The 23,039-nt window shown below is 42.8% G+C and overlaps 3 protein-coding genes across 7 annotated transcripts in view; all 3 read left to right on the top strand.

Annotated features, from left to right (window-relative positions):
• The first annotated feature begins 3,593 nt into the window (after window positions 1-3,593).
• On the top strand, window positions 3,594-10,467 carry usf1 (upstream transcription factor 1). Of its 4 annotated transcripts, none has more exons than XM_070905553.1 (11): window positions 3,594-3,613; window positions 4,299-4,360; window positions 4,488-4,570; window positions 4,948-5,060; window positions 5,577-5,690; window positions 7,473-7,626; window positions 7,918-7,996; window positions 8,098-8,156; window positions 8,250-8,344; window positions 8,450-8,578; window positions 9,669-10,467. In XM_070905553.1, the coding sequence occupies exons 2-11, from the start codon at window positions 4,353-4,355 to the stop codon at window positions 9,756-9,758; spliced, it is 924 nt and encodes a 307-aa protein (XP_070761654.1). In that variant the 5' UTR covers window positions 3,594-3,613; window positions 4,299-4,352; the 3' UTR covers window positions 9,759-10,467. The 4 variants fall into 4 exon arrangements, with proteins under 4 accessions (XP_070761654.1, XP_070761652.1, XP_070761653.1 ...); XM_070905551.1 differs by having other exon boundaries at window positions 8,429-8,578; XM_070905552.1 differs by having other exon boundaries at window positions 7,918-8,005.
• A 241-nt stretch (window positions 10,468-10,708) lies between these two features.
• gkup (glucuronokinase with putative uridyl pyrophosphorylase) lies at window positions 10,709-21,297 on the top strand. Its single transcript, XM_070906264.1, has 23 exons — window positions 10,709-10,847; window positions 11,739-11,845; window positions 12,094-12,138; window positions 12,232-12,385; window positions 12,532-12,603; window positions 12,996-13,084; window positions 13,245-13,401; window positions 13,778-13,855; window positions 15,188-15,279; window positions 15,370-15,475; window positions 15,600-15,679; window positions 15,766-15,834; window positions 17,361-17,421; window positions 17,539-17,555; window positions 17,651-17,708; window positions 17,921-18,013; window positions 18,107-18,167; window positions 18,255-18,368; window positions 18,974-19,031; window positions 19,221-19,289; window positions 19,366-19,429; window positions 19,535-19,606; window positions 20,691-21,297. Exons 1-23 carry the CDS (start codon window positions 10,791-10,793, stop codon window positions 20,784-20,786), a joined length of 1,869 nt encoding a protein of 622 aa, XP_070762365.1. The 5' UTR covers window positions 10,709-10,790; the 3' UTR covers window positions 20,787-21,297.
• Window positions 21,298-21,787: 490 nt separating this feature from the next.
• Window positions 21,788-23,039, top strand: part of LOC139285536 (ubiquitin-associated and SH3 domain-containing protein B-like) — a 39,340-nt gene continuing 38,088 nt past the window's right edge. For both annotated transcript variants that reach the window (XM_070906103.1, XM_070906102.1), the window contains exon 1: window positions 21,788-21,915. In XM_070906103.1, the coding sequence (XP_070762204.1) occupies window positions 21,788-21,915 (128 nt within the window). The remainder of the gene's footprint in view (window positions 21,916-23,039) is intronic.

Here is a 23,039-nt window from a genome sequence, read left to right as displayed (position 1 = left end):
CTTGAATGTGCTGCATTGACAATTATTGTTGTCTGCTGTGTGTCTTATCACCACTTCTATTTTATGACCTTTCCCAATTCATTCTCTATCCTCTGATGGCCTTCTCTAAATACTGCAGCGTTACGAACAAACACAAATGTCCAGCTTCAAAACAGTTCATCCTTGGTAGTCATTTGTCTAGTACCACATTGGACTATTCAGATTGAAAGAAATTGTCCTGAGCATCACAAAAATCCCTTTTGAATAATCACAATTTGGACGACGTGATGCTTTTGACAGGTAATACCAGGTGTGAATGCACCAGAGGAGTCCTAATCTGTGAGGAGTCAGCAGAAGATGGTGTTTAGGCCGAAGACATTCAGTGAGAGGAGAGATGTTTTGAGAATAGTCAAAGACTTTTCTGACTGACTTTGTGCAGAGGAGAACACATGCTGTCTGTGCAGAAACCAAGTTCCTCGTGGCCTTCTGCTTCTTTGTAATGGAAGAAATGTCGCTGTACAAAAGGACAAAGGATTCAGTGGCAATAGATCAGACTGTGATAGCTCTTACAGCTAAAGGAAAACAAGGGGGGGAAACAACGTATGTGGCAGTGTGTATGAACAGAATGAATTCACAACACTAAACCAAAGCTATCCTGCAAAGCTCGGCTGACATGCATCCAAACCCAGACAGATCATTTATTTCTTCTTATTTCTTCTCTTTTCCTCCTCTTCTTTTCTTCATCCTTATTTTCAATCTAATGATTTATTTTCTTCACATGCTGTCCCCCACTGGTTGCCGGGATCAAACCACGGCCGCTGTCCAGTGTTTTCTCTCCCTCTGGTCTGACCTGCTGTCTTTCATATTGTAAAAGGCTAATGTCGCTAATATACCTACAAATGTTACAGTGAATATTCTGGAGAATTTGCGACAGTAGTCCCGTCAGACTCCCCGCTGATACTCGCTTATTTCACCTGCGTCAAGCTCGCGAGATTTAGGTCTTCCGGTTAGAACTCTTGTATCAAAATAACACATTTCGGCAGCTCTCTGCATGATAACAAATACACACAGTAAGTTGAGCAATATATTCAAGAGAATGTTTCGTGATATTGTACGATATTGTTGCCATTTACTTCACATATTCATAACAAAATATGCAACATTAGCATATTAGGGCAGCGCACAAGCTTGTGCATGTTACCATTTTACAAATCTACCAAGAATATTTTATTATAGATTAACTTTGCTGTCTGATATCCTCGGATATCTGCAGTGAAGAATCATATTTAAATGGATAAATTATGCCCACAGTGCATATCCTAGGATATCATAAAGCAAGGTTAACCTATACCAGAGCGTAGCCTGACTTTTATTTTGTTATTATTTTATGGTAAAAAGAATTGAGGGTGAGGCTTCATTTTTGCTTGACTGTATTAACAGAACAACACAACACACTCATCTTTCAGGGCATCTTGACAAACCAAGGAGGACAAAATGAAGCCTGGAAGTATCCCTGTGGGGTCAATGGCTGGTGTGGGAAGTGTCAGTGAGGATGGAGCATGCCCTCTGCAGACAGCGCTTGAGTTTGATGTCATGGTGGGGGGGGGAGCTGGACGACGTGATGCTTTTGACAGGTTTCACCACCTCCTGCAGTGCCTTACTGTCACAGACAGAGCTGTTTCCATACCACACTGTGATACAGCCGGTCAGGATGCCCCTGATGGTGCTTCAGTAAAGGTTGACCTGGGCCCGTGTTTATGTGTCTCAATAGGAAAGTGGAAATTAGCAAATTGGTCCTCAGTGGTCAAAAACTCTCAGAATGTGAATGTTATCTGATGACCACCAGAGGGAGACACCCACCAAGGGGAGAATCAAACTGGGGTCTTCAAGTGAAAAAGGTGATGGTGAGGTGTGTGTGTGTGTGTACTGGCTCTTCTTGCAGCCAGCCAGGAAGTCAGGGGTCAAAGGTTTCAGTGATCCCCACAAACTCTGTCTGCAGTCTGGTTTGCTTTCCCTTTGCTGTCTGATATCCAAACTGCATTTCCACATTTATTCCCAAACGACTCAAGACTGAATCCTCAGAATCCACTCTGTAACTCGGCAGATGTGTAGACTAATGAACAAAGGAGCACTTCTTTCTACATGACTTTGAATTTCGTCTTTGCAAATGTGTGTGATTTTAATGAAATACAAACTATAATTGAAATAAAAACTGCTTGTTTCATTCAGATAACACCTACAGATAATACCAGCTAATGTTTAGCATATTTAGTCCACTTGATACACGACTCATGGTTGGTTGATTATGAAAAGAATGATTGATTAATTTTGTGTTGATCTGCTAACTAATTAACTGTCTAATTGTTTCAGCACTACCACGGGGTCTTCAGCTGATTTAGTAGAATGACCCCACTGGAAGGTGTTTCACATTGACTTTTATAATCACACGTTTTACTTACCCCTTGAATGAAATAATCTATTAAGCTTTTCTCATTGAAAAGGAAAAGTCATAAATGTGCAAAAGGAGAAAAAAAAAAAGAAAAGAAAAAAACACCCTGTCAGAAGTTGAAAAATGTGTGTTGGTGACAGAAGTGGAAATGGCTGGAATATCGTGAGTCTATGTCTGTATGAAAGGCTCATGTTTATATAGCCAGTTTCCCACACATCCCGCTGCACTGGTCTAGCTCAGTGGTTACTTCGACCAAAATTTCTTTCTCAAGAATACTCTGATCTCTATCCCTCCCCGGGATCGAACCACGGGCGCTGTCCAGTGTTTTCACGCCCTCTGGTCTGACCTTCTGGCTTTCAGTTTGTTAGATACCATCATAAACACCACTGTCTCAGTGAGTAGAGCTGTCTCGGTTTGGCGAATAAAACACTAAACACTTATTTCCGCAAGTAGTTGCGACAACAGTCCCGTCAGACTCCCCGCTGATACTCGCCTCAACAGTGACCCCTCTCGGCTGTAATGCAGCCTGGCTTATTTCACCTGCGTCAAGCTCGCAAGATTTAGGTCTTCCGGTTGGAACTCTTGTATCAAAATAACACATTTCGGCAGCTCTCTGCATGATAACAAATACACTCAGCAAGTTGAGCAATATATTCAAGAGAGAGTGTTTCGTGATATTGTAAGATATTGTTTTTGCAACGTGCCATTTAGGCCTACTTAAGACATTCCACAGTAAAAAATATGCAGCATTGGTATATTAGAAACTCAGAGCGTCGCCTAACGTAACATCTTTTATATTTATATTTGATTTGATTTTTTAGGGTAACCAATTTCAACTGAACAAATGTTCTTGTTGTCCGCGAATAATGGGAAGCCCTGTTTGCTCTGTCGCAGTAAAAGTATACAGCACTGCTAACATATTCTCAGGCTTGGAAATGATCACAATCCGCACACCGTTTTGCTGTAAGCCCTTTATTTCAGAGACATAATAGTTCCCTACTGTAAATGTGGCGGTAGCAACTTCAGACCGCGGGTCAGATCTTCATATTGCTTCGGTGAGTAAAATGTATATTCAAGAGTTATGGACTGATCTGAAACCGTGGTGAATTAATTTCCCGTCGCGCATGCGTACAGCGACACCGACGCTGGTCTGTTGACAAATATCGGGGGAGGGACCACTGCGGCGTAAGTAGATCTTTGTTCGGACTGGAATATTTTCAACATCATTTAGCAATGTGTGCATAATTTATCAGTTTGAATATCATTCCACGCTGCGCTGGTCTCGAGATTGCGGACGCTGTCCCCACAAAGCTCGCGGGGGGGGGGGGGGGAGTGCTTTGTTAAACATCTGTAAAAACCGCTGGGGCCGTGTAGTAATGTAGCAGAGAGGTGGGATCCGTGTCGAGCTAGCCGCAATCTAACATATCACTTCCGGTGCGAATCCCCAAAGCAAAATACGTGTTTACACATCTGTCACGACATATCTGACTGAAAGAGCTCAGAAGTTCAAATACAAGACCGCACGTCGGAATTGTTTTGTAGCACGTTTAAACGCGCTTCCATGATACTGCTTTTCGTCGCGCATATGAACGGCCACGTCCTCGTTGTTCGGTACGCTCTTAATTTCATGCTTAAATTTTGAAGGCAAAAACGGCCAGTTTCCGTTATCATCCGCGGTAACGTTCGCTCTGACTCAGCTCGCGCAGCCTCATAAGCTAGCTACCAACAAGCGTTTTCTAACAGCGGTCCAGATTGAATATTCTGCTCTGGGCTCATTGTCGTTTAAAGTCACATCGATAGTCGATATCCTGTAGTTTCGAGCAAAGTGCCTTCGGTCTTATTTTGTCAAACTTATGAACTTGTTTCACAGCCTGGCTGTGGGAGCGAGTGAAGGCGGTCTCCTCGTCCAAGACTGTCGGCAGAAATGAAGAGGTGAGTGGGACGGTAACCTGCGCCATTGTCAACTAATAACAACAAAAACAACACGTAGAAACGGACTAGGCTACCAGTCCGCTAACTGGCTAGTACTGAATTAACGAACCAGCTAATTTAACCACAGCACGACTCCTCTCGTGTGTTTCCATGTGTGCAGCCAACAGAAAAGCCCTGAACCAGATGGGAGCGTTGCCGTCAACGAGGAAGGTAAAACAAAAAAAACCTACTACTCGTTAAATAGATGTCACTGTCATTATTGTATTGTGAAAAGGTTTGTAAAGTTATTAGAAATGTACAAAGGGATATTTGTATGTGCTTTTTATGAGTCAAACCCCCCAGTTTCAGGTGCTGTCTTTGAAAGTTTAAAATGAGTGGCGGTTCAGGCTTTTTGCATTATAACCATGGAAACGTGTGTGCTTACTGTATGTCATTTCCTAATACTCTGTCCACTTCCGACCCTGTCAGATCCCACATGGCTGTGATACCTGAAGCACTGATAATATGGTTTTCAGGTTGTCTTCGAGCCAGTCTTTCCATGTTGTGTAAAGTTGACCAGCGTTTTATGTGTCTTTGTGCTCCCTCAGGGTCCGTAGCCACGGCAGAGGACCCGGCAGCTATTGCCACCATACAGTCTGCTGCCACCTTCGCTGACCAACCCATCAAATATCTCTTCAAGACGGAAGGAGCAGGCGGGCAGGTCAGAGAGGGCATTGGCAGAAACATGTGGGCCTTTCGGTTAAACTGTGAGGTGTTATTTCATTTTGGATTCATGTTGTAGATACAAAGCTGAAAAGTAAGGAGCATTTTAATGAACATACGTGAACAGAAATGAAGTGGATTTAGATTGTTCCACTGTAGACATCCACTCCTGAATCCACAGGGTCTTTACAATACCTGACTGACGACTATAGCCAAAGGCAACACCCCCCCCCCCGCGCCACTCCACCCAACTCCCTACAAAAACAAACAAACAAAAAAGTAAGGGCCAAAAGAAGCTCCATTGATAGGCCAAGCAGTCATCACAAGGTCCCTTCTTCACATTTCTTAATAATTATGCCAGTCACATTACCTCCTGGTCTCAGTACTCATGACCCACTTCCCTTTAATGGAGACCTAAAAGTAGAAGTTAGTTTTAGATTCTATATCTGTGTGCTCTACATCACCTCAGTGATAATGAAATATTGACCGCTCAGGGTAATGTGTTGTGTCCCAGGTCACCTACAGGGTGATCCAGGTGTCAGATGGCCAGTTGGAGGGGCAGACAGATGGAGCTGCAGCGGTCAGCCTGGTCACTGGTTTCCCCGCAACCACTCAGACTGTCACACAGGTGAGAACAGCACTGACCAACTGTACGAGGGTGAATTTCTGATCTCTGTGAAAGACAAAAGTACGAACCTTTTACAGTCCCCTTTCAAACCTGATGTGTTTGATACTAAAATCCATCAATTTCAGGTGGTGTACTACATCACAACGGGTATTTAGTAAAGCAGAAAACCTGAACAGTTAAGCGCTGCCTGTCTTTTGGGGCCGATCCTAATTTATCAGAGCCGATCGGGGCATATTTGAATGGATCGGTGTCGGCTACAATAAGGCCAATCAAAATCCGACCCCGTCTTTACGGAACTCTGCTGTGTTTTGTCATCTCGGCCTGCTTTACCACAGCCAGCCTCTACAGAGCGAGCTGCACATGTGAGTGAAAGAAAGAGTGTGTGAATGTAAAAAAAAAGCATTCGGGCGCACCAGCGAGCTGAGATCAGACACTTGAGGTTGGCAAAATGTACGGATTCGCTCAACTCCGAGGCTGTTTATCGTTCGCGAAGAGAAGCGCACAAAACACTCAGGGAGGAGTTTTCCATTCACTGGCTAAAGTCGCTGATTAATGTTAATTCCGTGAGTAACTTGACGGCAGGCCAAAATGAAACTTGTCTGTTGTCTGGTTACAGTGCCCTCTGCAGCCGATGTTTGTACTCAGCCAATGAATGTTCCTCATCTTCTCTCTAGCTGCTGGCCTCAAGTCAGTTTCAGAAGCCACATTCTCCCAGTCAAACCTTCAGTCATATCATATCAATAATATAAGCTGATCAACTTAATAGTTTTGAACCAAGACGTCCAGTATTTGGATCAACTAGCTTGTGAAAGATAAATAGGCTAGATTAATCTTTAATAAAAATGTATGTAAATGAAGTATAAGATGGGACTCAACCCAATATTAAAGGACTCAGATGGGGGGCCTAAAAACACTTGATCGGGACATCCCTACCATTTTGTCTGTTGGTGACTTAGGATGTCTCTGCAAATCTAAGCTATGTAATGCAACACCAACTCCAAAACATGGTCCCCTCTCGTCAGGAAAAGAAATGAACTTCCTTGCCATAGAGGCAGATGAGGCAACAGTTTGAACAGGTTCAGCTACACCCCCTCCTCACTGATATTCTAATTGAATGACTTATTATTAGATGATAGACTTGGAGGGTGGAACTTTCCTTTTGTGTAAGTGGTTGACATTGATTGACCGCTAGTAGTGGCCAGTAGGCATTACAAGTCATTGATTAACTGACCCCCACCTCTGATCCAGAGCCAGTCTTAATCAGGCCGCTGATACTTTCTACTTGACGTAATCACAAAATGGGTTCTGTGCTACTATCTACTTACACACGCTTCAAAAACTTTTGTTTGCCGCTAAAAGTGTTAGAACTGACACTTCACCCTCCCACAAGTGCACTTTCTTAAATGTTTATTGCAACTTCATTGTCTTCTCAGTTTATTTGTGACTTTTTTTTGTCTCAGTATAGTGACTAATTATGTTTTGTGTGCGTAGTACCTTTTTTATGTTTGGTTTCTTTCATGCCCAGGTTTTCTTTATATTAGATGCTCATAGTATACAGTATGTTTGTTATTTATCTATAATATGCACCTGTCCTGCTGTGACTGATACAATATACTCAGTCACATTGAGCATTTAGTGTAGAAATGCTGTTTCAGAGGCTTTTAAATCCACCCAAGATGAAAGTAAATGTTTCTGGTAAAACACGTGGAAGTTAAAGGTTTGCAGGCGGTTCTGGATATTGACACCGGACTAACAGTGGGGTTAATGTCTCCTTGATGCCAGGCTGTGTTCTCCCAGTCCGAGGGCTTGGAGGGAGACGGCAGCACGGAGACACAGTACACCTACTACCCCGCCACCATTGCAGACGCCACCACTGGCACCATGGTGACCACAGTGCAGGCCTCCGACACACTGCTGGGCCAGACCACACCCACAGGTAATTACTGCCCATATATAAAGCCTGGGCACATACAGTAGCTGTGGCATATGCTAATGGCTGTTATCTGCTTCCTCAAAAAATACAGTACAATGCCGTTTTTCATTTGACACTGGCTTTGTAAAATCTAAACAGCAACTTTTGAAACTATTCAACAAATATGTTTTTAAATTGTCCAAAATGTAAAGGCGTTACGGTGCATTCATTCGTTAAGATGTTCATTATGTAACGCTATATATATATCTACTTATACTTATTCTCTGCCGCTGACAGTAAGCTTTTGTTTTACAGGGCAGCTTTATGTGATGATGTCACCCCAGGAAGTTTTGACGGGTTCCAATCAAAGGACAATCGCACCTCGCACTCAGCCGTACATAGCGTAATTGCGTCATAATTTAACAGAATTAGAGAACTCTAACCTTCTACCTTCGTCGAGCCAACTTAGCGTCTTTGTTCCAATCTGTTTTCTAGAAAGCAAGAGGCTCCTCGGGCTTCCAGAGATGAGAAGCGGCGAGCCCAGCACAATGAAGGTCAGTGCTCTCATCCAATGTGACAGTGTACAAATATCTGAGCAGGTATGAATGACAGAGGAAAGGTCTCAAACTCAAGTGTTGGTCCAACAGTTGAGCGCCGCCGCAGGGACAAGATCAACAACTGGATTGTGCAGCTGTCAAAGACCATCCCAGACTGTAACATTGACTATACCAAGACAGGACAGGTGAGTCCAGCTCCGACTCAAACTCCACGCCGCCTCTCATTCTGGCAAAGATGATGAATCCAGTGAAAGTACGTCTCTCCTCAGAATTCGTGTGTTCTGTCTCAGAGTAAAGGAGGGATCTTGTCCAAAGCCTGCGAGTACATCAAGGAACTCCGACAGAGCAACATGAAGCTGGGGGACGACATCGGCACTCTTGATCGTCTCAGGATTGACAACCAGCTACTCAGACAGGAGGTGTGTCTGCATGTTTTTCGGTTTGCCAGTACTTTGGGAGCTGTCAAGTGTCAGTACTTCTTACCACTGTACAAGAGATCATTCTCAGTCAAGTAGAAAGAAATGGCAACGATGTGGTGCTTTCCTCAGAATATTGGTCTTGTTGGTGTGAAAAGGTCTGTATAGACTAATCTGCCTACATGTGAAATTGGGATGTTTCAGTCAGATAGTCTCAGTGAAGTTATTTGTCATTAACACACACAAAAAAGTAGGTTTTTGTCTGACCTCCACAGTCCAGATGCAAAACTGCTGTGTACTGGGAGAAATTGCTATCTTATGATTGCGATTCAGCGTTATTAAATCCACGAGTCCTTGCATTATAATCAGACACATGGAATTGTAAGAGTGGAAGGAAACATACACAGATGGTAGACGGCCCAGCTATCAAGAGATCAGCGGCACGCCACAGGCAGACAGCGTTCTTCAGCGGTCCCTGAGTGGTCGGCCGTTGCCATGTCACTTATAATGCAAACAGGAGGATTTGATGGAGATTAATTATAATGTAATTGATGCAACGATTGTTTTCGTTATCGATTTAATCTGCCGATTACCCTCTTCAGTCATCTAATAGTTTGGTCGATAAAATGTCACAAAACTGTGAAAAATGCCCATCACAGTTCCTAAGGTGATGTCATCAGATGTCTTGTTTTGTCCAATCAGCAGTCTTCAACCCGAAGTTATTCAGTTTACTGTAATGTAAGACAAGGAAAGGCAGCAAATCCTCACATTTGAGAGGCTGGAACCATCAAATTTATGGCATTCTTGCTTGGAAATTGATTGATTAATTTCGATCAACTAATAGATTAGTTGACTAATTGTTGCTGCTGTAATTGATTTCATGGAACAGAGCCTTGTGGATTTTGCGTGGATTTTCAGAGCAGCTGATACAGTGATTTGCAGGTAAATTGGGTTTCAAAAGTAAAATTCTTCACATGCGTTATAGTGTTAATGTGCTGGTTTACCAATAGGATGCCACTGCAGTAATGGTGAGCAAATTGCTCATTGCTCATTACTTCATTGCTGCTGTGTTTTCTGTGTTGCTGTTGCTCAGGTGGAAGACTGGAAGTCTAAGAATCAGATCCTGAGGAACCTGCTGCGACAGCACGGCATTGTGGGATCATCCAGCACAGATCCCCAGTGAGAAGAAGCCTGATGCCAACGGGTGTTTGAAGACAGCCACGTATAGGCCAAAAGAGTACTTGAAATGCTTTGAGATACTTTATTTGTGATCCAGTGTGCATGAAATAGGGGGAGGGGGTAATTGAATATTATCGTTTAATATTCAAATCCAGCTTCTTTGCTAAATGACAGCTTTTTGAATATTATCTTTGAAGCTTTTTACAAAATTGAAATCCTTTGCCTGGTGAATACAGCCCAAAATGAAAATGTAACATCAACTTGAGTTTCAGAAGTCCAATCAGTTTAACAAAGCCCCCATTGAATGCCTTCCTCCACAAACATCATGATTGTTCATTAACCTCCAGTACAGTAAGCTCTAAAACATGACCAACTACTCATGTCAGTTTCTTTTTCTTAACCTCTGCAGTACTGTGCTTCTCTGTATCAAATGCACTCATGTTAATGTCTCAGAAAAACAGTGTATTCATGCTTTGACTTTTCATTCTTAACCAATATCACGTTGACCAGTTCGTACCAAGTTATCAATACCAAGTTTGTCATCCAGTTCATAGTTCAGCTCTTTTGCTTTGTATTTTTGTATGTTTCATGAAACCTCACTGGGGACAATAATTGCATTGCAACAATGTAACTAACTAAATAAACAGGGGTTGTTAAGCATTGCATTGTAGGTAGGCTATGTATGTCTTTATAATAAAAAACAATTTACTGTATGTCATAAACCATGTTCTGATGTGTTTAGTTGGTAGGGTTGGTAGATTGGTTAAAACATGCAGAACAGATTTTGTTAATTGCATCTTAGCTGTAAGTATAGATTGTGTGTACTTACATTTTATTTATCTTCATGTCTGTAGCGTCAAGATGAGCTGGTATACGTCGTGAGTGCATGTTTTATTGTGAAGGTTCTTTGCGGAAGTACATCACTTCAGTGACGCTGGGAGAATTAAGCACTCGTAGACACCGTTGATATTTCTCAACCACTGCACTATATGTTTATTGATTTAAAGGAACGTCAGAACAAATTGAAGTTTCACCAATGATCTGTATACTGCTGGTAGCCGGCCACGGCACCGTCTTAGAGGCACAAATCAAGGTAAGTAGCTTGAATCTTGCAGCAGAAAGGAGATACTTTAAAGGAGTGCAAAGTTCGCACTAGTAGAGAAGCGGTCGTACTACTACAGTAAGCCGAATTGCGTTTAAGAATCTGGCACTAACCACTAGTTACTTGTCGGCTAGCTTGTATATCTTTTAGACCATCACTTAGGACATTTACGGAATCGTTGGGACGCGCCTGTGCATCCGGCTTATCTCTGAACCAACAGCCATATCGTAATTTTTGTAAAATTATATTTTTTATCATTGGCTCACACTGGTTTTCACTGCCCCCTACCGAGCATTGTGGCAGAATTAAATAGGAATTCGAAGGGGAGTATTTCATGAAAGTTGAGTTTGAGTGAAAATGAATGCCGTTTATTGGCTTGTACATAAGCCGAATTATTGAAGGTAATCTAGTGGTTGACATGACAGCATAACCATTTTAAAACAAGTACGCGTCGTCTTCAAGAAAGAAAGATGAGCATAAAAAAAGCTAGTTTCTTTCATTACGTTTGGCATGACGGCTCCTCCGAAGTAGAAGGGGACGTGTTGTGTTCACAGGTCCACGAATAGTCCTGAGTTTGAGTTGAATATTTATATAATGTCGCCAGTAGCTATTTGGCATTAATTGCAACATATAAACCTGTAAGTATTCTACATATAGACCTCACGTGGAGAATTAATAAAGGTATGTAATACAGTATATAGAATGGACATAGACATCATACAATAAATCACCTACACTCAGTGTGGGAACACATACTACATACTACAGCTACAGCCAAAACCATGTTGTAGAGCAGCACGATTACACTTGTTGCATGAACTGACATGGCATGGTGTGACCTGTATTTGAGTCCAGCTCATTTTTCCACCTCTCCTCTCCCAGAATGATGTCACAGGCTTATACAGCCACTTGACTGGGGTACCAAAGGCCTTACTTCCTGGCATTGGGGGAAAGAAGATCCTGGATTTTTGGTGGGAAACGGTCAAGATGTGCGTAACAGTGGCAAGGGGCCCGAACACGAACAGGCCTAATTTCTTATTATCTTTTAACCCCAGTTACTCTTCTTCTAAGACTTTTTTTGTGTACATATTTTTTTTTATACATTTATCTCTAACTCTATACATTTGTCTGTAAAAATCTATTTTATGTTTATGTACTTCCTTATTATTTTCTTATTTCTCTTAGTTTTTCTCTTAGTTACGCACCAAAATACCAAGGAAATTTGTTTTCTCTCCAGGCGACAGCTCTTCACAGAAGTGTATCTGGTCACTAATGCAGACAAGTGAGTTCTAACTGATGCATGACCCAGTTGGTGTTGATTCTGCAGTCTTTTATCCTGCTCCTGGCCTTACTCCTGTTCTGTTCCACTGACCAGGTATAAGCACTATGAGCGCTGGGCCACAGCCAATGACTTCCCGGTCGAAAACGTAGTAAACGACGGCAGCACCACGTTGGAGGACCGTCTCGGGGCCGTGGCTGACCTGGAGCTGGCCATACGAAGCCGCAAGCTGCAGGACGACATCATGGTGGTGCGATGAATCTGTCTGCTGTTAATGTTTGAGGGTGTCTGTTCGCACAGCTGCTCAGTTACATTTCATTGTGTTGACCGGGTGTATTCTGGTAGAACTGAATGAATGTCTGTCATACTATGAGGGTTTTCTTTTTGCGTATGCAGATTGCAGGAGACATGCTGTGTGCAGACCAGAACTTTGACATTGCTCAAGTGATCCGCTTCTTCAGGTCCAAGGTGAGATTTACTACAATACAAGTGTCCGCCAGGACCTCGTGCTCATAGTATATTCACATACACATAATTAGTGGATGCAAAAACCATACAATCTAATGCGTGCAAAGGATATTCATCACAAAATGTCCTCTGCCGCCTGTGATAGCAGCGGCAGACTGCAGAACTGAGCTTCACTATGAATACATGAGTTCAGAAGACTGGTCTTCATCTGTCAAACATGTGAAAATCCCCTGCACAGCTGGGCCAAACACAGGGAATCTGAAACTACCCAAGATGACTGATGCACAAATTCACATTCAAGTTCAAATAAATCTTTTGTTCATGGCCTTTTTTTGTGGAGGGGAAGTCATGAGCGACTTGCAGTAGCCCACCCTTTTATGTCTGTGCTGCAGCCTGGAGAGCTGGTCATATACTACGAGCTGGAGGAAAGTGAGAAAAGCAGCTCCAGGGGCATTGTGGAGGTGTGCCCCGATACCCACAGGTGAGCAGTGTTTTTCCTTTATTCCCACAACGGGCAGCATGCTGTAACAGCAGCACTCCGAAATGCTGAAATGGCGTTTCAGAACCTCATCGGCATACATGTCGTACACGTCACTATGTTGCAGATCTGATTCTTAATTCTGCTCGGCTTTCTGAATCAGGATAACCCGCTTCTTGGAGAAACCGCAGGAGGCGCTGACAGGATCACGGCTGGCCAGCGTGGTGTTCTACTGCATCCAGAGAGACACCCTGTCCCACCTGTCCGACTTCCTCGGCCTGCAGCCTCAAGCCACAGACAGGAGCTTCGGACGATACTGGGTTCGTAAGTGCTCATTCAGTGAGTGTTATTTCAGCAAAAAGGATGACTTTTTGTTGTTGTTATAAGATTGAGTCACACCCTTATGGCTTTCCTCAAAGTTACTTAAACACAAGTGTGGGCCAAGTTTTCCACCAAAACCCTCTGATTACATAATTCAAGTGAATATTTCCATTCAAACTAAATCAACGACTGACGCTGGATCTGCTGTATAACGTCTTAGACAATTAGTAGACAAACTATTGTGACTAATGGGTAAAGATTGGATCTAACTGCTGACTCACTTGGATTATACGTGGTCCTACATTACCAAACCCAAATGACATCGGTGCATTATCATGAATGAATCAAGTCATAGCCAGTTGCCTTTCTCTGCAGGAGTGGCTCGTTAATGAGAAGCAACTCGATGTGTTTGGGATGAAGCTTCCAACTGGCTTCCAGCTCATTGGACAAGTGGTCTGTATCCTTACCTCAGCTATGTTTTTTTCACACAGCATTGCCTTCAGCAAATCCATAGACTATAAGGGACAAAGGAAAATAGTGATGATGATTCTTAACTTAGACCTTAAACGAGTGCTTTAGTATTCCACTCCTATAACACTGTCAGACTCACAATGGACGGTTTAAAGAAGCCTTTTTTAATTCCTCGCATTCCTCTTCCTTGTCAAAACATGACGCCTACATCACCCACAATGCAAACTTGACTGCGCACTGAGATTCAAGTGTGTTTTGCTTGTTGAAGATAATGTAGCCTGGAGTCACGAAAGGCTTTTATGCAACTTTTTCCATGTATGCAACAGTGCTCTCAGACACCTGGAAACAGACTTTGGTGTGTTAAATCGGTGGAGTTTCCCTTTAACTTGCAAAGCAAAACGTACTGCAGTGTGTTAAAGCTGCACTAAGCAATTTTGCAAGTGGCAGGAAGAGAAAATGCTTAAATATTTTACAGATTGAAAGCTGTCAGAAATCAGCTGCAAAGTGGGCACTCAGTCCTAAATGTCTTCCGCTTTTGCTCAAAATGTCCACTGTCAGTTCCAGTCTAGATGCATCTGAGAATCTGTAAGTTTCCAGGGTCCAAAATACTGAGAGCATCCCCCACTGAAGTGTATACGGAGCAGCACAACACTTGACTCAAAAATGTAACTCCTGTGTGAAAAGTGAGTAACTTGAACCAAAACAGCTGGTGCTGGATCATTGCTTAAGTCGAGACAGTCAGATGTCTAAGGAATTGTGTCACGATGTCTTCATGCCATTTCTCATTGAGACATACAGCAACCAAAATAGAAAGAAAGTCAAATGTCCTCTGTAGCCAAATGAATAAACGCACGTCATGCAAACATCAATTTCAACAGTCTATTTCTCACTGTCGTCGTTCACCTCTCTCGTCCCCACTCACAGTAGGAACCTTACATGTAACAGTAACATGAAAAACACAAATGAAAGTACAGTAATAACAATTCTCCACACAGCAAATTCAAGCAAATTAGGAGCCATTTATAAATGAACATGCAAAGCCGCCCTCAACATCCAGTGAGTGTAATGCAAACCAATAGAAAAGCAGTGTCCACTGGAGAAACGCGTATAATGTGGGAGAAGGAGAAGGGTGGATTTGAGAATTGCACATAGAAGTGGATGTGCCAAAGCACCTGAGAAAAACCGTAATCTAGAGTTGTTTACTCCGCACTGTTTGGATGCTGGTTGTTCTGTTGCAGCTCATCAGCGGATTTGTCCTTTCATTAAGTCAGCTATTTGTTTCCTTTAATAACATGCCTCCTCTCGACACCTCAGGGCCTGTCAGACTACACCAAGTGGCTCACCCACTACTCCACCAAGCAACTGGACAGCCCTGCTAAGCCGATCACGCGCCGATCATATGCCAGGTGAGAGGAATGCCGACACAAACGACTCTCCCTCCTTCCCAACGAACAGACACTGTGAGAATTCATGTCCTGATATGTGGTGACTCACAGGGTTGGATTAATGGGGAATCCCTCAGACGGCTTCAACGGGAAAACCGTCGCTATGTCCATCTCTAACTTCTGGGCCGAGGTCACTCTAGTGGAGAGCCAGACTTTGGTAACACACACACACACACACACACACACACACACACACACACCTCTGTGCACACAATATGCTGAAACACTTTCAGCAGGGGACATGTTGTGCAAAAGTCACGTGGATTTCTCTGACTTTGTAGGTTTTAGTCCCTCATCCACTGAACGACCCCACGGAGTTTGGAAGCTTGCAAGATCTGTTCTGTATCAGCAGGAAAGAAGGGTGTGTGTACACGACGAGCCAAAATACGTGACAGAGGCGGTCGCGTTCAGGCGTCTTCTGAAAGTTCTGTTCTCCGTGTGCTGCAGGTACCTGGGAGGTCTGCGGCTGCTGCAGGCTACCTGCAAGAAGTTCTACCAGTTCTGCTCCAAACAAGGGTGAGATAAGTAGCCGAGACAAGACAAAGACACTGTCATTTTCCTGATTCATTACCACAGAGCGGGACATTGGCTTAGCCCACATGTTTTTAATGCTTTTTTATGAAAAACGTGTACCTCCACAAACTGTTGTTTCCTGTACAGATTAATTATGAATTGTGATGTTGAAAATAAATTCGAAATTGTTAGTAATTAATAATGAATATTGAGTAGAAACAGAATACTTCATACATTTAGTGACTAGAGTTGGAAAAACAGTTAAATGAATTTATGTTTTAACAAGTTTATTCATGGGAATATTAATAGGGTTTTCCTTCACACACACACACACACACACACACCATCTGCTGCTGTCTTTATATCTCTCTCTTCATCATGCATCATTACTATAGCTTTACTATTGGTAAAGCTATAGTAAAGCTATAGTAAAGTATAGTAAAAGTCATTTACTGTAACCTAAAGTAATATACTATATGTGTCTTTTTGTAATAACTGTATCAAATGACAATGTGAAAACAATGTGGCGATGTGATAGGGGTTAGTCGTAGTGATGAACCTACAGAGAATCTTCATGGAGCTTTATAGTTTTGGCTCATTGTTTAGCTGCAACGTTACTGTTTCACTCTTCACAGCGTTGTTTTCAGAGAAAAGCTCAGCTCCAAACAGCAGACAGACACAGTTAGAGACAAGCTGGTGAACATAGTGGAGCATTTAGAAGCTAAAGAGCTAGGTATTTCCCTCAGGAGTTGGTGGAGACCAAAAACAGAGCTAAAAGAAAAGTAAATACTGGACTTACATTCACCAGGTGGCCAGAGACTCGACTGTTATCAGTGATAATGTTGCTCTGTACCTGCTGGGTGTTTAAATAAGCTGTTAAATAACAGTTTGCTAACAGGTTCATCGTATCAACTTAATAGGTGATGATATGTTAATGTTTGTTTCCACTGCCCCCAGGTGGCAAAAACAAAATCAATTATTGCAGGTTTAAAACAAGAAGGAATATGATTATTTTCTGAATTAGACTGAAGAAAAATGGAACTTGATTTTAGAAAATACAAATTGATTTGCATTGAAAACAGGTGAGAATATTCTTACTCTTCTACGTTTTTCACTTGTTTCGAGAAAATAAGGTTTTAGGACAATTATAGACAAAAGAAATACTTACAGTAAACAAATACATCACATTTTAGAACGTGTGTTCTGTATGTAAAGGCATAATTAGTAAAGTAACTAAAGCTCTCAAATAAATGTAGTGCAGGAAAAAGGTTCCCTCTGGACACACTGAAGTACAGCACAAGTACTCAAGTGATTGCCAAGTACAGTAGTTGAGTAAATGTACTTCACACTTTCACTTTCCGCCAGTGTAAATATATCGCGCAGTCCGTGAGGTGAGGTGTTTAGCAAAGCACATAAGATGCATGCATCAAATCACTGCACACAAGACGTTTTCACTGCTCATGCTCATTCGATGTCTGCTGTGTGTGTGTGTGTGTGTGTGTGTGTGTGTGTGTGTGTTTTTACTGCAGTATTGCTTTGACAAAGCAGAACTTCACACTGAAGTACGACACCAACATTCCTCGGCAAGTGGTGAGGATCCATTCAAACACCGGTTTCTAAGAAATAAAGCCCAGCGATTCACAACACACACTGTTGAAGTATGCTCACGCTCTAATGATGAAATGATTTGTCTCTGTTTTAATGAAGGGCCTTGCTGGAAGCAGGTAAATAGCTCTGTTTAATGGATTCTTATCTGTAAAGCCCAATGTAAAGGTACTTTTGCACACTTTGAAGTGAATAATTGACCCTCTTTTCACAGTGCCATCGTCTCAGCCACCCTGAAGTGTCTAATGAAATTCTACAACATCACAGACAATGTAAGGATGGCAGATATTTGTCCCATCTCATGCTGTTGCCAAAGCCCTCAGAGTTATCTCTTGATTTCCCCACCAGTCTGTCACTCCCCTCCACTGTTTGCTGTTATCAAAACAACTTCAACTTCAGTCATGTTCTGCGTTCAGAAGATTTCCCTCACAACACACAAAACATACCTACTGAGTCTTTCGTATATTCCTTTTTTACACTCCAGGATCTCCCAAAGCCGATCCGAGCCAACTTCATCCTCAACGTGGAGACTGATGAACTTTTCATTACTGCCGGCCTGCAGGACAGAGTTGTTCAGGCCAGTAACAGAATCAACACTACGCAAACATGTCAGTTATCTTTCACTTAGTACCTATAGTAGCATGAATCGTTTGCCCCTTTGTCTTTGCAGGTCTATGAAGGCTTAGTCTACATGGATTTCAGTAAGAAGCTCATGGAAGAGCAGGGCTACGGTATTGAAATCATCGTCTGTCTGTAGATGCTACGTAGATGATGCGAATGCATTTCTTTCCTAATGCTTGTGTACTCTCCACTCTCAGGGAACTATGTGTCTCTGGACATGAGTGGGCTCCCGCCGTTCTGGCTGGCTTACCTGAGCGACCCCAGCGACTCTGGACGCATCCACAGCAACATCCGACAGCGCTGGCTCAGTGGTACGCCAAAAATGTCTTCAAAAACAAGGGACCTACTGTTTGACCAACAGGGGTGTGTTTTCTGATATTAGTCATAGTTATTTTTTCAGGGATGGCAACATCAGTCTGTCGGTCAGTCCACCGCTTAGGTCCAGACTAAAATATCTCAACAATTATTGGATGGATTGCCATAAAATAGATACCCACCATCCCCAGAGGATGAATCCTGATGACTGATCCTGATCCCCTGACTTTTCCTCTAGCGCCATCATCTGGTCAAATTCAAAATACCCTCAAAACTAATGGCATTCAGTCTCAGCTGTACTTTATGTTTGGTGCTAATTAGCAAATGTTAGCATGTTAACACACTAAGTCAAACATCAGCATGTTAGCAAGCATATATAGGCTAGTTCTATATTCTATGTCATTTTTATGGCCACAAAATATTCCTCACTGGCCAGAAAAGCTGCTCATTTTAGAAAAGCAACACATTTCAGTTTTCTATAAACAGACAAAAAAGTTCTTAGCCGTTATTTACATCTTTCTGTTCCCTCAAGGAGTTATAAAAATGGAAACACATTGGTTTGTTTGTTGATGTACTTTCATGTTGCTCTGTCTTTCCACAGGGGAGCCCCTGGTAGTTGAGGCCATGAAGACTTTTGCTGAGCTCACTGATCAAGCGAGGTTGGTTTGAGTACTTTGGAAGTGGATTGTTGCTCAAGAATGAATGCAATAAATAGCGGTGGAGGTTATGTAAAAAAACAAAAACAAAAAAACAAGGCTGTGTTTTTGTCTATGTTGTGGCATTTCAGAAGTTGAGAACATTAGAGGTGATACTGACCTCAGCACTGATTGAAAGTGTTCTCCCCTCAGGACTGCTCTACAGGACAGAGACTGGAGCCGCCTGGCACAACTGATGGACCAGAACTTTGAGCTGCGGAGGTACACAGTATATGTTGATGTGAGGCATTAATATTGCAGTTTACCCTCACAGCTAAAGTAACAACACACCCCACAGGTCTGTCTACACTGATGACTGTCTGGGTCCTGGGAACCTCAAGATGGTTCAGCTGGCGAGGCAGGTAGGTGCTCAGAGGCTCCACTACCTGCTAGCAGAGAATTGTTTTATTGGACATCTGTGTGTCTTTCTGTTCACGCATTCATAAAGTTCTTGCCGCTTCTTGCAGTTTGGCTCGGCGGTGAAATTACCAGGCAGTGGGGGGGCTGTGGTGGGTCTGTGTCTGGATAATGCGAGACTGGTAAGACTGCAACACGTAGCTGACATTCCCTATCTATGCCCGTCTGAGGCCATGGCTTTGGAGCTTCATATTAATGTTGACATTCCTGTCTCTTGGTTGCCCCAGATATTAGTGATCTGTGGGCTTTCAAAATGTACTTCAATCGAGTAAAGTTTAAAAACACACCACTCAGAGGTTCCCAATCTGGGGGTCCCAACCCCATCAGGGGTCGCCAAAGCTCCACAGGGGGGCTCCTGAAGCCCTCTTGATTTTAAGGGTGTAAGAATTTTTATATATATAAATTATAAAACCTTTTTATCTTTATTTATTCATTACAAGGTCAGGCTGCTTGGACTATTGAAACGTATATATGATAGGGAAATTAAAAGAGAATCATAATACGGGCATAGAATTGTGATCCTAGAAATATAAGGAAAAATCGTCTGATACATTGATACTTTTACACAAATTTCCTGCAGCTATTATGTTCACTATTTAGGTTAATTCTGTTATTGTTTTTTATGCAATGAATATAATGAAAAAGAAGTAGGCTACGTTTCCCCCTTTTTATGTGAGTGTAGGGGGCGGTGGGGGTCGTCAGTGTACATACAATGGTGAAAAAGGGATCCCTTAAGAAAAAGGTTTGGAACCACTGCTCTCCCTGATACCTCTGTTATGGCAATTCTTTACATTAATTTTTCGGGTCCATCCCTAACACCTTACCTTCACCAATGTGTTTGCTTTTCAATTAAATGATCCGGATACAAAACAGCTGTAAAGTTTCATTTTCTTTTCATCGTTTTTTTACTGGAGAAAAACAGAGTGGTTAGAATATTTCCACCCGGAGGAAGTCATCTTTTCCATGATTACAGCTGTCTTGCACTCACGCTGACATTTAGGTGACTTGACAACAAAAGGAGCAGCTAGTTTTCTGTCGTTTTCTGCATCCATTTCCTTTGCCCAATTTGAAACAGATGCTGATCTAAGTCTGAAGATATCGGCTATGCTAGTAATGAACCTGTTCGGAGTAGTAAACCCTGTGGTAGTATGTACTGTATCTGTGAAAGTGACATCAACGCCCTGCTGTCTGTGTTTGGCCCACTAGGTGGAGATGAGGCAAGCTTTCCAGGAGGCCGGCTGTGTCTTCAGTGTCATCGCACCATACAACCCATCTGCCAGCACTGTCGGTGGCCAACACTAACCTCATATCTCCCCACGACTCAGCCAGGCTACTCAAGGCCAACTCATGGCCATCGGTTGGACATGGCACAGTGTGGCCCTCAATGAGTCATGTCATATCATAGGACTTAGTACAATGGACAGCAGAGATCACAATCAGTTTACATGAATTATGTGAAAGCCATAAATACAAAGTAATCAGGGTTGCTATTGGGATCTTCCCCGCTTTGGTGATAGTTTGTGTAACAATTTACCAGACTGACCAAATAATGTTTGGTCAAACTTCAGGTATTGCTTCACTTTGTCATCAGATGAATGGGAGAATCTGCACTGTTCAATTCAATGTCAAGATTATATGAGATTCAGGACATTCATGGTCGTTTAAGGTGTAGCGAGTTAACGCCCGTCTGTGTCAAATGTATCATCCACAACAATGTACAAATGATGTAATTATTTATCTACATGTGTGATCCATGGATTGTATAGACTCAATGTCTTTATCTTTGCATAATGAATGTAATTTATGTACACAAATTAAACGCAACTTTCATATCTCTTAGTGTTTGGTCCTGTATGCTGTGTGGCGTGTATCTCTTGTCCCTGCGGTTTAAACATATTACACACGGATATATAGTTAAGGGTAAACCAATCCATTCAAGACTAGTTGAAATAACATTTAAAGCCCCCTGAGGCAGACTGTGATTTGTGATATTGGGCTATATAAATAAATATTGTATAAGCCCTTTTTCCCCTCAAACCCCGCATACTCTGATCTATCATGTTGCATTCTGTGTTGTGCCACTGTACCGTGTGTATTCAGTGAGCACATCTAATTTGCTGCTTCCTCCGGTGGGCGGAGTAGCAGGGCTCAGCCTGGCCGCACAGCGCAGCTCTCAGCTCCGCTCCGCGTAGTTGCCGTCACCTCTCTCCACTCATGCGGACCCGGCCGTAGCTGGTGGACTAGCCGGAGGTCTGGTGGTGGACTGTGTCGGGCTTGTAGCGGACTGGGTGACCCAGTGGACCATGGCTGCCAAAGAGGACCTTTACAGTAAAATCCTCCCTCGGAGGCTCCGGCAGAACCGGCCGGGCTCAGTGAAATGTGGCTCCAACCTGGACGTGCTGTTATCCATGGGCTTCCCCAGACCAAGGGCGTAAGTAGCCTGACACTGAACACCGTGTGTGTGTGTGTGTGTTTGTGAGGATTACATGCATGTCAGAGGTCGTCAGAGGACTTGACGGGGACATGGCCGGTTGTGTGAGCAGCGAGTAACGGTTTTGTTATGGGAGTTAGCGGACGGGTCAAACGCAGCATCACTCCACACTCGCCGTTTCCCCGCATCGGTTTTCGCCGTGCGCAGCTAGCTGGTGTTCCCTGTGTACAACCACACACAACCGAAGAGTAGAATAGAGTCGAATAAAGTAGATATAGCAGAACTAAATACATGAAAACAGTAAATACAAAGTGGGCTGCAACTGAGTAGAGCCCGCAAGCGACGAGCCGAGTGGAGCGACGCAGAATTAGCAAGAAAGCGACATAAAAGTTAACAGAAGAAGTGTAACGTTAGCATTAAAATACGAGGAAAAACGCCCGGGAAAGTTGATTATATGTTCCCCTTTTTTTCACTCTTAACCTTAGTTTAAATTGTAGCTCTCAATGAAGATTGAGGCTTTATAAGAAAATACCGTTTGTTTAGCTCAATGTTTAATTTGCTTACTTATTTTGGCTTTAGACAGTTTCAGTTGAGGGAAATCTAAAAGAAAAACATAAGTCGGGGGTAATTATGTTTCAGCCATATTCACGAGGAGCTGTCATACGCAAACTATTCAGAAAACTGGAGTCAGGAGTCATGAAGTCATGACCGTGTGTGTGTTTGTGGAGGGGGGGTGTCATACGGTTCACCCTGTGTCCTCTGCTGTTGCTGAATGGAGGGACTGTCTTTGACTTGGCCAGATCAGTGAGTTCACATCCGTCCTGTCGGCTACAGGCTCTCACTGTAAACACAACACTAATGTATACTGCTGTATGTCACCAGCCAGGAGGGCAGCGGTTTACACACAGTTACACATACATACTGGAACACCACTGGGAGGATTTACCATTTTGATGTTTTATAGTGGCATGTTGACTTTTTCTTTGTTTTTGCGTGTTGCTTATCGATTAGAGGAAGACAAATGTTAATGTGCTTAATCACATCTGCCAAAGAGCACCAGCCATGCTAGCGCAGCTGCTAATGGGCTCATGGTCTCTGGTGTCCGACTTGTCCCCAGTGAATCA

The sequence above is a fragment of the Enoplosus armatus genome, chromosome 5 (assembly GCF_043641665.1).
Source record: "Enoplosus armatus isolate fEnoArm2 chromosome 5, fEnoArm2.hap1, whole genome shotgun sequence".
NCBI classification, from domain to species: Eukaryota; Metazoa; Chordata; class Actinopteri; order Centrarchiformes; family Enoplosidae; genus Enoplosus; species Enoplosus armatus.
This window is presented reverse-complemented; position numbering and strand designations above follow the sequence as displayed.